Source organism: Podarcis muralis, chromosome Z, assembly GCF_964188315.1.
Source record: "Podarcis muralis chromosome Z, rPodMur119.hap1.1, whole genome shotgun sequence".
NCBI lineage: Eukaryota > Metazoa > Chordata > Lepidosauria > Squamata > Lacertidae > Podarcis > Podarcis muralis.
Window position 1 is genome coordinate 39,920,472 of NC_135673.1, and position 14,185 is coordinate 39,934,656.

Genomic DNA, 14,185 nt, shown 5'->3' on the forward strand with positions numbered 1-14,185 from the left:
CATGGAGGCGCAGGTCAATTCTGTGTCCAGGGCAGCTGTTTACCAGCTCCACCTGGTACGCAGGCTGAGACCCTATCTGCCCATGGACTGTCTTGCCAGAGTGGTGCATGCTCGAGTTACCTCTCACTTGGACTACTTCAATGCGCTCTATGTGGGGCTATCTTTGAAGGTGACCTGGGAACTGCAGCTAATCTAGAATGCGGCAGCGAGACCACATAACATGGGTCTTGAAATACCTTCATTGGCTTCCAGTACGTTTCCGAGCACAATTCAAAGTGTTGGTGCTGACCTTTAAAGCCCTAAATGGCCTTGGTCCAGTATACCTGAAGGAGCGTCTCCACCCCATCGTTCAGCCCAGACACTGAGGTCCAGCGCTGAGGGCCTTCTGGCGGTTCCCTCACTGTGAGAAGCCAAGTTACAGGGAACTAGGCAGAGAGCCTTCTCAGTAGTGGCACCCGTCCTGTGGAATGCCCTCCCACCAGATGTCAAAGAGAGAAACAACTTCCGTACCAGACTTTTAGAAGACATCTGAAGGCAGCCCTGTTTAGGAAAGCTTTTAATGTTTAACAAACTATTGTATTTTAATATTTTGTTGGAAGCCACCCAGAGTGGCTGGGGAAACCCAGCCAGATGGGCAGGGTATAAATAATAAATAATTATTATTATTAAGCTTTATAAGACTGCAGCTTTCCGATATCACAAGAATCTTAGGTTCTGCAGCAACCAGCCAACACAGTTTTCTCAATGGAAGTTGCAACACTGTGGTCTAGAATATTATTACCGTATTGGTTCTTGCAAATGAGAGACATAAAGTATGTTAAAATCAATGATTTTTAGGCCAGTTTAGGCTGACCAAACAGAATACAAGCATTCAGCTTTCCCTTATGCTGCCCGATAGGCAGGTGTGAACTTTAAAAATCTGCTTCTCATTAATTATAGGGAAGATAAAAGCAGTATCTTTTCCAGTCTGCATCTTCTCCTAAGCATTTCTTGAAATATCCACTAGGGGTAGCGTGTGACCTGTTTATTCCTAAATGAAACTGATGTTGCAATCCCAAATACATCACTTGCAAAGGTAAGTAGTAAGTCTAATTTGACTTATTGGGACTTACTTCTAAGGAAGCATGCATTGCTAAGGAGTTGCTTATTGTGCTGAACCCATTAGCACTTAGCTAATTCCTATTTATTTTATAAGATTTCTTACCTGTCCCTCACCATAAGGTTCCTGGGTAGGTTACAGCAATAGAATATGCACTTATTTAAAAAAATAAAATAAGTGCATAAATAAAAAAACCACTACCAAGGTAAAACACATGAAACTGCTCCAAGTGGGTTGGGGTCTATATAACTTCAGCTTATAGAGGTGAGTCCCAGGAAAAAAAGTACCTTAATGGTCCAAGACTAGGATAAAGAAGTGCATCTTGGGTGAAGCTGTTTGGTGAAGGTGCTAGTCACACCTCTGTAGGGAAGGCATTCCACAATTTGGTGGCTGCCACACAGAAAACCCTCTCCTAGGACACAATTTCCCAACACCTGAGAAGGTCAGTAGGGATGGAAATGGCCTTTCAGATATTTGGGACTTTGGTCATTTTGGGCTTTAAGCAATAATGTGAGCACCTTGAATTGGTCCCAGATACAAATGGGCACAAAGGGATACAATGGATACAAAGGGACGTGGGTGGTGCTGTGGGTTAAACCACAGAGCCTAGGACTTGCTGATCAGAAGGTTGGCGGTCCAAATCCCCACAACAGGGTGAGCTCCCGTTGCTCGGTCCCTGCTCCTGCCAACCTAGCAGTTTGAAAGCACATCAAAGTGCAAGTTGATAAATAGGTACCACTCTGGTGGCAAGGTAAACAGCAACTCTGGTTCGCCAGAAGCGGCTCAGTCATGCTGGCCAGCTGTACGCTGGCTCCCTTGGCCAATAAAGTGAGATGAGCGCCATAACCCCAGAGTCGGCCACGACTGGACCTAATGGTCAGGGGCCCCTTTACCTTTTTACAAATGGGCATCCCTCTCCTGCTTCCAATTGGCAACCAAATTCTCCCCACAACCCTCTTCAAGCTCCATTCAACAGTTCATTCTCCAAGTGATCTCCTTCAGCTCCCCTCCAAATACAAACCACAAATATGGTTTATTAAAAGTTCGATTAATATTTTCATCCCACTTTTGCATGACAATGATAAAGCAACCTGCAAGAGAAACATAAAATACATTATTAAAAAAGGAAACACTTAAATTGCATGCTCACTTTGACAGGCTCAGTAACAGGACACTAATACATCAGCAAGATAAAACACTAATACAAATCTCCTGAAAACTACAGATCACTTCTTAAAAGCCAGCTTCTTCTTTTTAAGGCTTTAATTTTTTTGTGAAAGGTGGAAAGGGAGTGTGCCTACATGGAGAGTTCCATGAGAATAAGTTTAATGATGATGATAGATTTATTTTTTTGTACCCTTCCCATCTGTCTGGGTTGTCCCAGCCACTCTGGGCAGCTTCAACAAAAGATATAAAAAGAACACAGCAGAAAATCACACATTAAAAGCATCCTGATACAGGGCTGCCTTTAGATGTCTACGGGAGGTCATATAATTGTTCATCTCTTTGAAATCTGATGGGAGGGTGTTCCACATGATGGGCACCACTACCAAGAAGGTCCACTGCCTGGTTCCCTGTAACTTCACTGCTTGCACTGCCAGAAGGACCACAGTGTCCAGGCTGAACAATAGGAGTGGAGATACTCCTTTAGGTATAAAGCACTGAAGCCATTTAGGGCTTTAAAGGTCAACACCATTGTGCTGTTGTTTGTGGATTCCAGTATGAGTGCCCTTCACATATGGTGCCTGTGGTATGCACAGTGCAGTCCTGTGTCTACAGTTAATAGGTGGAGAGTGTTACGCGCAGAGCACCTAGTTGAGGCTGATCCAGTTCTGATCTCTTCCTATGCTCCACTGTAAGACTGTGACCAAATGAAGATTTGTGGCTACCTCAAGCCAGCTTTCCTCTGTCTTCCCTTAACCTCTGCTCTCACTTTGCTTAACATCCTGCCTCATTAAGGGTTCTGGAGAACTGAAGGTTGCTCACTGTTTTGAGATATTTCAGGCCAGTGTCCAGTCTGGTCCTGTTCTCAGAGTAGCCAACCAGAATGCCTGTGGGAAGCGTGCATGCAGGACATGTGTGCAAAAATACAACACAATTTCACAACAACTACAAACTGGCAAGTCCCTGGTTTGAATGTCACCTCCTTCCAAACTTGCCAGGTGGACTTTGGCAAACTACTCTCTTGGTGCCTTTGCAACACAGAGGATAGTATACTGATTTACTTTGTAAGGGCTGGAATGTGGAATGCATTGAATGCTTGAAAGAGCCCATATAAATGTTCAGTCTCATCACATGTGCATGAGTAAAGAGAAAAACAAATTGTAAACAGGGGAAACACATGGCCGCAAAATGCAACAAATACAGTATGTGGTTTTTTAATGCAAAGCTTAAGATAAGCTGTTAATGAAGGGTCACTTGGCTTATCTTTAAGCTTTACAAAGAAATTGTCACAGATTGTACTTCTTGTATTTCATGGCTATGGGGCCCTGCTGTTCGCAACATTTTCTATCTCAACAGAGCAAACGCATCTGCAGCTGCCAACTGAGACTTACATTTAATGCATCTGTTGAAATGGACTCAACATTCTGTAATAAAACCTGTTAGGCTTTTAGATGCCACAAGACTTTGATGTTGATGCTGCTTCCAGTTTCCTTTGGCTGTGTACAGGGGCGTAGCGGGGAGTGGGGGGGGGGAGATGCCCACCCCAAATAAAAATACATACTTAACAAAAAGTAGAAATTGGAGCTTTTCGGGTTGTTGGGCTCACATAGAGCACAAGATTCCTGCATTGCAGGGCGTTGTATTTTATGACTCTTGTGGTCCCTTCCAACTCTTTTGATTCTGTGATTTATCCTGTCTGCCCAAGGCAGTGGACAAAGAGAGGTGTGCGAGTAAATTAGCATTTATTGCCCCACCCACTTTTGCTTCTGGCCCTGCCCACACTGGCATGTGGCCCCTGAGAGAGGTTCCCTAGAAAGGAATGTGGCCCTCTGAGAGAAAAGGGTTGCCTAGCCCTGATCCAGCCCAAGCAGGAGAGAAGCTGGCTTGGCTCAAGGGGATTGCAGGGCCAGCTTAGTAAGCAACGGTGCAGTTAGAGCCTTAGAGGTAATGCTAGGCTTAAGTTAGGTACATAGCTGTCATCGTTTCCCTTTTCTTGCGAGGAATCCTATTCGGGATAAGGGAATTTCCCTTAAAACAAGGGAAACGTCGACAGCTACGGTTAGGTAGTTTTAGCTTTTTAGATGCTAAGGTGCCATGCTTCACTTATTTCCAGCTGAGGTCAGCCAGCACTGCTGCACCTGGAGGCCTCTCCTGCTAATTCTGTTGCGTGGGGGCCCTGAAGTCCTGCCCTGAGGGCACCGCTAGTAGTAAGGCTGGAGCGCCCTCCTCCTCCTCCGCTCTAGTTCGCGGTCTCCGTCCCTCCCTCCCCTTTCTTTGGCTTCCTTCCTCCCCGGTCTCATTCAAGCCACCCAGGCAAGCGCACAGTCACACCATAGCCGCACGGACCCTAGCCTTGCGCGCGTCTCGGACTGCACCATTTCGCCCGGGGGAGGCGTCGGGGGGAGGAATGCTGTGGAGTCGCCTGTGGAGACTCCTCGAAGCGCGCGGGAGGAGCTGACTGCTTCAGAAAGGAAGGATCCCGCCAGCGCCCTTCTTCTCTGCGCCCTAGCCGGCTTTCTAGCTCCAAACGAGTGGCAGAGGATTCGGTCGTGTCCACGCCCCATTTCTCTCTCCCCCCCCCCCATGCCGCAGTAGCCGGGTCCTTCCTCCACCCGCTCAGTCAGTGTAACAGTGTCTCCTGGACTGAGGTAGAGTTTGCAGCGGGCTCGGCTTCCGAGGAGGCGAGGCGAAGGGGCCATGGCGGCCACCGAGATAGCGCGCCAGGTGGTGAGTGCGCGGCGACTGGCGTGGAGGGCGCACCGCGCTCCGGACTCGGGTGGGCCTCCCTGAGCATGGCTGACCGGCCGGCCGGCTAGCTGGCTAGCTTGCCTTGCCTGCCGCTAGAACTCCAGCTCTCGGGGACGGGCAAGGTTTGCGCGCGCTTCTCTGGCGAGAGAAGCCGCGGCTAGGTGGTGATGCCGACAACGGGCCAGAGAGGAAAGAGGCAGCTTGGCTAATGAATGAATGCTGGGTGGATACCCGGATGGCCACTTCAGGAAAGCGGGCGCGAGCTGCATATACACTCCCCAGCCCGAGATATTCCCATGGTTCCAAATTAAGAACTGGGCGTTAACACAGCGGGAGAGGTGCTGGGGGATTCCGAAACCGTCTTTTGTTAAATGATCAGAGATGTGAATTCTTAAATCTCGGTCTTATTTTTACAAATCGCTGTTACTGTCAGCGCAGAGGGATGTGGAGCGGGCTGGTGATATAAGAGAAGCCGCTGGGGTGATGCTCTTGGCGGTGACTTTCCCGTTATAGGTTCGGGTGATGGCGAATGCGGGGAGGCTATGGACTGCTGCTGCTGCCGCTGCTTTTTGTCTTTTTATGCAAGCTGGATTTTATACGCGTGTGTGCGGGGGCGGGTGGGAAGACAGGAGGACAAGAGGATGTTACTGGCTAAAGGTGATGGGTTTTGGGGTGTTTTTTTTTTTGAGGGAGAGCCTTTGTATTAAACAAAAGAGGGTTGGCTTGAATTGTGTGTGATCTGACTGGCCGTGACGGGCCGGATTTATTGGGTAGCGTTTTGCATAGGACGAAGGAAGCAGTGCTTTGCAGATGACTGTCTTAAAGGCTTGGCCTGATGAAACGGGGAGATGTGGGTTGAATGATGCGGTGGGTGTGACCTCTTCTTGCATTAGCGTGGGATAGTTGGGGGCAGATTTTAACTAGGTTTGGGTTGCTCAGTTGTGGAGCCTTCTTCATTTCTGGGCTATGCTAAACTGGAGCTGTGGTGCAAGTGTGCATTTTGCAGACGAGGGATTATTTATATTTATTTCTTTAAAATACTTTATTTATTTCAGGCTGTGGGGTTGCAACTGCCAGGGGTCACAGCAGGCACCTCCATAAATAAAGTGCTTTGGGTTTGATCGTAAATTGTTTCATCTTCAAGCAGCTTAATTTTCATTGTGATCATTTTCCATAAAGTGTTCATTTCTCTTTCTGGCTCCATTTAGATTCCTATATATTGGCTTTTTTCTTTTGGGTGCATCACTCACATCACAATGCCTGGCATCTCCCAATATGACAAATAATTCTTTATTTTTTTTAATTGGAAGGGTGGGAGATTTTTGTCTCTGCACAAGCTCTATAATGTCCAGAGCTCACCTGCCCTTTTGTCTCTGCTGTGATGAAAGGGAGCACAGAGGCACTCCTGGGGCAGGAGATGGAGCCCTTTGCAAACCAAATTAATTGAATATCTTTTGGCTTGTAGATGGGTTTAATTTGTCTGCAATTCCCTGTTCATTTTAACTAGGGAAAGGACCACAGGAACTCCTCGGATTTCTAACCTGCCAGGATGTTTAGAAGAAGGAGCATGCAGTGTAGTACAGCAATTGGGGATGGGGATTCTCTGTCTCTCCAGATACTGGACTACATCTCCCATCATCCCTCACCATTGGCCATCTTGGCTGGGGATTATTAGAGTTGGAGTCCAACAATAGCTGGATGGCTAGAGGTTCCACACCCCATTTTAAATGGATCATCTTTGTGTGTTAAAATAATGTGTTGTACTGCATGATGTTCTAGGGCTGGAATGAATCCAGTTTCTCCAGTTTCAAATATTTAAAGAGAAGCGACCATAACTCAGTTAGTGAACATTTGCCTTGTATGCAGAAGGTCCCAGATCTTCATCTCTGGCATCTCTAGTTAAAACAAATAATGGGGAGCAAGTGAATGGAAGACCCCTAGTTGAGGTTCTAGAGGACTGCTGCCAGTCAGAGCAAGCAGTTTGGGGCTAGATGGACAACTAGCTTGTATTAGACAGCTCCTCATAGCCCTAAATCTGACCTTCAGAGTGCAATATTTCAGTTTGTTCAGTTGGGTGGTATCCACAATTCGTTCTAAGTGTATATCAGAGTGATATATATTTGGCTTGGCATGGTGAGAGTAGGGTCCAGATCCCTGCTCGGATCCATGAAGCTCACTTTGAGGCCTTTGCAGGTCACTTGTAATCTATTCCCCCTCAAAAGAGCTCTGAAGACAAAATGTGATGACCTCATTTATGCTGCCCTAATAAACATCTTGACTGAGGTTTGGAATGCCAGTGTGATAAAAAGTTAAAAATAAATGTGCTACACTACGCTTTGCCAACCTGGTGGCTCCCAGTTGTTTTGGGCTACAGCTGGCAGTCAGCGCCAGCCAACCTGGTGAACATCACAGGAGGCTGCTGGATCAAGTCAATGGCCCATCTGTCTAGTCCAGCATCCTGTCCTCATAGTGAATTCTTTAACAACAATGACATTTCTGCCCTACCTTTCCTCCCAAAGAGCTCAAAGTAGTGGCATGGATGGTTCTCCTGTCCCTCTGTTTTACCTTCTCAATAACCCTGTGAGGTAGGTTATAGGCTGAGAGATGGTGATTGGCCCAAGGTCACCCAAGTGAGCTTTATGACTGAGTGGGGATTTGAACTCTGGTCTCCCAGGTTCTAGCCCAATACTCCAGCCACTATACCACATTGGCACAGATGCATGTGGGAAGCCCAAATATAGGACCTGGATGTACAAGATCGCTCTCCTATGGTTTCCAGCAACTGAAAGGCAGCACTAGACAACCAGAGAGCTGCATGTTGAGTCCTCTGTGGTAGACTAATAGGAATCATAGAATGCTAGAGCTAGAAGGGACTGTGAGAATTATCTAGTCCTACCCCCTGCAATGCAAGAATCTCAACTAAAGCATCTGTGACAGATGGCCACCCAACCTCTGTTTAAAAACCTCTGAGGAAAGAGAGCCCACCACCTTCTAAGGTGGGCCCTGGTTGTTCCACTTGTACCTTATTTTGTCCTACCTTTCCACCAAATGCTCCCCAAGGCAATAATAAAAAAGCAAAATAAAACAATAAGGGGCAATAAGATTCCGAGTGAAAACAGCATAAGAATAAGGCAGGTAAAACAGCAATAAAGTTAATAAAAGTTAATAAAACAACCATACAACATGTCAGTTTAGGTAATTAGCAGCAGGCTAGCCAGACACCCCTTGGCTATGAGTTCTTGCACTTGGGAGCAGCTATGAAAATGCCCTCCTACAAGGAAGTTGCCTTATATCAGGTCAGAACATTGTTCCAGAGAGCTCCAGATTGTCTACTCAGAATGGTAGATGGTTTTCCAGGATTTCAGACCAGGGACATTCCCAGCTCTGCCTGGAGATGCCAGGGATTGAACCTGAGACCTTCTGCAAGCGAAGCAGATGCTCTGCCACTGAGCTGTGAACCTTCCCTTCAAATGTGCGTCCGGTTGGCAGGACAGGAAGACGGGCCCTTCCCAAGGATCTGGAAAAGCTTGTATGAGAAAATGCACTGTTTCAGACAACCTGTTCCATTCTGTGCAATGCTTTGTAGGTCAGAACCAGCAAAGAGACTGAAAACAGACTGATAGCCAGAGAAAATTGTTGTGACATGGTGTGTGTGTGTGTGTGTGTGTGTGTGTGTGTGTCACATGCTCCCTGTAAAGGCACTTAAGTGGAAGACCACAGTGAGAAGGCTTCTTGGGACTGCAGAACATGCTACTGCCAATCCACATGGCTAATGCCTGGCATCTGGGTGGCCTCAGACAGAAGAGGTTGCTGGATTAGATGGGCCATTTGCCTGACCCAACAGGAGTCTTCTTATGTTCTTAAGTTTAAGGCAGCTTCTTACCCAGGTTGCCTGATTTCCAAAGCACCACCAACTAAGATTTTTTTTTAAAAAAATAAAAAAATAAAAACAACAGCAATTCATCTGCTCAGCTGGTTTGAATTTTTAAAAGAAAGCTGCAGCTTCTTTTAAATTAACCTAGCTGCTAGCCTGGGACGTGGGTGGCGCTGTGGGTAAAACTTCAGTGCCTAGGACTTGCCGATCGTATGGTCGGCGGTTCGAATCCCCACGGCAGGGTGAGCTCCCGTCGTTTGGTCCCAGCTCCTGCCCACCTAGCAGTTCGAAAGCACCCTTAAGTGCAAATAGATAAATAGGGACCGCTTACTAGCGGGAAGGTAAACGGCGTTCCGTGTGCTGCACTGGCTCGCCAGATGCAGCTTGTCACGCTGGCCACGTGACCCGGAAGTGTCTTCGGACAGCACCGGCTCCCGGCCTCTAGAGTGAGATGGGCGCACAACCCCAGAGTCTGGCAAGACTGGCCCGTACGGGCAGGGGTACCTTTACCTTTACCTAGCTGCTAGCCTAGGGAAACGCAGCAATCCCCATGTACTCAAGCCGTTCTGTCCACAGCCATAACAAACGCAAGATCCCTAGTCACCCTTCTGCCACATGACATGCAAAGGGCTGGCTCAAGACATTTAGACACCCGAGGCAAACCACAAGATGGGTGAGTGAAGATCTACATCGGGAACAAGGGGAGGAAGCGAAGCAACCTTACCCAACAGCTGAAGTGGGGATCAGAGGCTGCCATGGAGGGAAAAGGGACCCACTCTGAATCAGGCCAGGTGGGTGCAGAGTCCAGGAGACACCCAGAGGGCAGCTCCTGCAATTACTTCCTTGGGGGTGGGAGGAAACCAGCAATGCCTTCTGTTTGCCAAGAGACAGTATTCAGGAGTGGGGATGGGAAATGCCAAGGTGGCACCGGATCCAGCCTCCAAAGAGCACACCACAGCTATTGCTGTTACCATGGTGGTGGCAGCAGGCGATGCATTCTTTGGGTGCTGGATCTGCTGCCCAAGGTAGTTGCCTACCTAGCCTCATGTAGACTGAGAGGCAGTGCAAGAAGAGCCCTAAATCAGGGGTGGAGAATGTTTTGGCTCTTCCCAGCTTACATTATTCCTGATCACTGGCCATGTTGGCTAAGGATGATGGGTGTTGGAGCCCAACAACAACATCTGGAGGACCACATGTTCCCTGCCCCTATTCTAAATCCAACACTGATGCTCCAAAACATAACTGAAGGAAGATTATTGAGGTAGAAATAACCTGTTTTTCTTACAGCAAGACATGTTAATTATTTGTGGATGTTGCTCACTTGTACTCTAGGGTGTGTGTGTGTCACTCTGCCTAAGGATAGAAGAGACTGGAGCCTAGTGTGGACACAGGTTCATAGCAAACTACCTTATTCCAAGTCAGATCATTGGTCCATCTAGCTCAGTATTCTTGGCACTGACAGGTCTACCCCTCCCCTTCCATGTGTCCCAGTGGTGAGAGTGGTGCTCCTTGCCTCTAGTGTGGGTGTGGGAAGGGGTTTATTGGTTTGTTGTTGTTGTTGATGATGATGATGATAATAATACTTTTATGATTTATACCCCGCCCATGATATAATTTTATAAACATCAAGCGTTAAAAACCTCCCAATACAGGGCTGCCTTCAGATGTCTTCTAAAAGTTGTGTAGTTCTTTATCTCCTTGACGTTGAAGCGAGGGGTTTCACGGGGAGGGCACCCCTACCAAGGAGGCCCTCTGCCTGTTTCCCTGAAACGTCACTTCTTGCAGTGAGGGAACTACAGACGACCCTTGGAGAAGGACCTCAGTGTCTGGGCTGAGCGATGGGTGTGGAGACACTCCTTGAGGTATACTAGGCTGAGGCCATTTAGGGCTTTAAAGGTCAGCACCAACACTTTGAACTGTATTCAGAAACGTACTAGGAGCCAGTGAAGATCCTCACCAGTCTAGCTGTTTTTATTATGCATTTTGTGTTGCTCGTCTTGTATTTTATGTTGTGAACGACCCTGAGATCTATGTATGAAGAGTGGTATACAAAATTTAATAATAACAATAACAATAATATTTAGGCATTCACTTCCATTGCCTTTCTGTGATGCATTCAGCCAGAATTCATATTTTGTAGATCCTTCTATACAGGGGCTACTTCTTCCGCTGAGATAGGCCTGCACTTAGAGCACTGAGGAAGTATTTAAGAAGCTGAATGTTTCAGGATGTGGGAAATGAATGCTGTGGCCTTGGTGCAGTGCAACTGAAAAATGAAGAAGGTTGGGAAGTGGGTAGCATCTGGTGCAATCTACCATGTAGTGTGCATGTACACAGTTGTCTCATGGAGAAATAGCACCGGTTGTGCCTGAGCAAGGGTTTGGTGGTTTGATATCCATTAAGAACCTAAGAAGAACCTGCTGAATCAGTTACAGATAGGTAGCTGTGTTGGTCTGCCATAGTCAAAACAAAAAAAATTACTTCCAGTAGCACCTTAAAGACCAACTAAGTTAGTTCTTGGTATGAGCTTTCGTGTGCATGCACACTTCTTCAGATACACTGAAACAGAAGTTGCCAGATCCTTCTATATAGTGAGAAGGTGGGGAGGGGTATTACTCAGAAGGGTGGTGGGAATGGGTAATTGGCAGGTAGCTGTGATGAGCCTGTTGACGACTCTTAACGACTGCAATAGGTCTTACAGGAAAAAGCAAGGGGTGAGAAGGTGAAAAATGGCTTTGTCATGTATAATGAGATAAGAATCCAATGTCTTTGTTCAGACCAGGTCTCTCCATGGTTTTAAGTTTGGTAATGAGTTGCAATTCAGCAGCTTCTCTTTCCAGTCTATTTCTGCTGAATCAGGCTAATGATCCATCTAGTCTTGCATCCTGTCCTCACCTTGGCTGGGCAGATGACTAGAGGAAGCCTGAAAGCAGAACCTGAGTCCAACACCACTCTCCCCACCTGAGATTCCCAGCAGATGGCTTTCAGAGGCACATTTCCTCTGACAGTGGAGATAGAACATAGCCATCCATCAGGGATAGTTGCCACTGACAGCCTTATCCTCCCTGAATTCATCTAATCCTTTTTCAAAGCCATCCTGCTTGGTGGCAATCACTACTTCTGGGAATGAATTCAAGAGTTTAACTCTGTGCTGTGTGACTAAGTACCTTCTTTTGTCTGGCTTGAATATTCTAGCATTCAGTTTAGTAGCCCCTAGTTCCCGTATTAAGAGAGAGGGAGATAAACTGTTCTCTTAATCTACTTTCATTCCACCATGCATAATTTTACACACCTGTGTCTTGTCTCCTCTTACTTGCGTTTCCTCTAAACTAAACTGAATCTTAATTTATTGTCATTATTACACCCCTGAGGTCTCCTCCTTCCCTAACACAATGCAGAGTGCCTGGTAGAATACACCTGTGGGAGAGGTGAGGAAGGCTGTTCTGGTTTCCAGTCGAACAGCAAGCAAAATGAGCAGGGTTGTGACCCTCATGTTTCTTGGCAGTCTGTCTTCTGAGCAGATATATAAGGAAGGCCTTTCTAAAGAAACCTGAATGTTTAAAATCCTAACTGCATTTTCTGTGTTGAGCGTGCATAGGTCTATTTAACATGCATTGTCAACCTGCCATGGATGGTAACAAGGCTTGGCTGATGCTTCCAGGCAAATGAGAGTTAGTGGGTTGTCTTAATGTGTGTGGCTTTTTGACAAGCAAGAAATGAATTTACCACAAACGGCGAATGTCTTCATTTTAGTGCATGACTCACGCTGGCTGTCTTTAAAAAAAATAATAATATTTTTATTAAAGATTTTATTGGTTCACAAAAATGTGCATTGTCTTTTTTCATGTTGTAGAGTCCTTTTTTTACTTTTGATGTGAGACATTATACAGAATAAGGTGGGGGAAGAAGAAAGAGGAGAGGGAGAGAGGAGATTGGGGTGGTAATATTTAGTGTGTTTGTGGGGCTGTTCACATTTGGATTGCTAGGGGTTCCAGGGCCAGGATGGATAGGAAGGGAGATGGTGGGCACTCTTGTTTAGTCACTCTTTGTATTGCTATGGTATTAGAGTCCATACCATTGATCCTACATTTTGCTGAAGCTTGGGAGTAAATTTGTTTAAGGATTTGTAGGAAGTTGGTTAATACTTCTAAGAGGTATTTCCATTCTAAACAATCAAAAGCTTTAAGGCAACCATAATGTGTGCCTCAACTCTTACCTTAACTAGTTTATGTTTCATGTGGTGGAAGCACCGCTAACCCAAGCCCAAGACAGCCAGCATCCATCAGGAAATTACTGAACCTGATCAAACACAGCAGAAAAGCCAAATTTCCACTGATGATTATGTACCTAGACCACTGAAATTGCCATATATCAGGCATGGCCAAACTTGGCCCTCCAGCTGTTTTGGGACTACAACTCCCATCATCCCTAGCTAACAAGACCAGTGGTCAGGGATGATGGGAATTGTAGTCCCAAAACAGCTGGAGGGCCAAGTTTGCCATGCCTGGCCTAGGCCAATGGAGGGGAACTTAGCTGCTCTCTGCATGATGTTGTTGGACTATGAATCACATCATTCCTGACCATCTGCCATTGTGGCTGGGGGTGATTGGAGTTGGAGTCCAACAATATCTGGAAGGCCTCAGGTAGCCCAATTCCTTTTTTTTTTATAATAAGATTTTTATTAAGATTTTCATTTTATTAAGAGGCCTCAGGTAGCCCAATTCCTTCCTCTTCTTTTCAGTTTTGGGGGAGATGACTTCTGCTTGACCTTAATGCATTATTTACTCAGCTGTGCAGAAATACCAGTTTCTTTGCAGTGCAATGATTTCTTAACACCTTTCCTATTTGTGACATTATTACAAGGTAATTTTCTTGCAGTGCAAAGTAGGGGGGAAAGGTTGATATTGCTACCTTTTGCAGAATTATGGCCTTGATCTTGCAACAAACCTGATGGATCTTTCCCAAGAAAAAAACCACACACACACACACCTGGGATGTGTAGGTGCACAAAGGAAATAGTTTCCTCTACAACAGTGTTTCCCAACCTTGGGCCTCCAGCTGTTTTTGGACTACAATTCCCATCATCCCTTGCCACTGGTCTTGCTAGTCAGGGATGATGGGAGTTGTAGTTCAAAAACAGCTGGAGGCCCAAGGTTGGGAAACACTGCTCTACAATCAAAAGTTTATATTTCAGATTATGGGAAATTGGGGATCTGGCCCTTTAATACACAATTTAAAAAGCATTAGGCTTTCTTTATGTGGTCCGGACCCTACGGAGTTTGCAGTGTGGGGGGAACAAT

General features: G+C 46.2%; 1 protein-coding gene across 6 annotated transcripts in view; it reads left to right on the forward strand.

Moving 5' to 3' along the window:
• Nucleotides 1-4,567: 4,567 nt before the first annotated feature.
• The window catches only part of SEPTIN6 (septin 6), a 48,656-nt gene continuing 39,038 nt past the window's right edge, over nt 4,568-14,185 (forward strand). For 4 of the 6 annotated variants that reach the window (XM_028714191.2, XM_028714187.2, XM_028714190.2 and 1 more), the window contains exon 1: nt 4,569-4,990. In XM_028714191.2, coding sequence (XP_028570024.1) covers nt 4,961-4,990 — 30 coding nt within the window. In that variant the 5' untranslated portion in view covers nt 4,569-4,960. Of the gene's footprint in view, nt 4,991-14,185 lie in introns of all 6 variants that reach the window. The other 2 variants (XM_028714186.2, XM_028714189.2) reach the window with 2 other exon arrangements.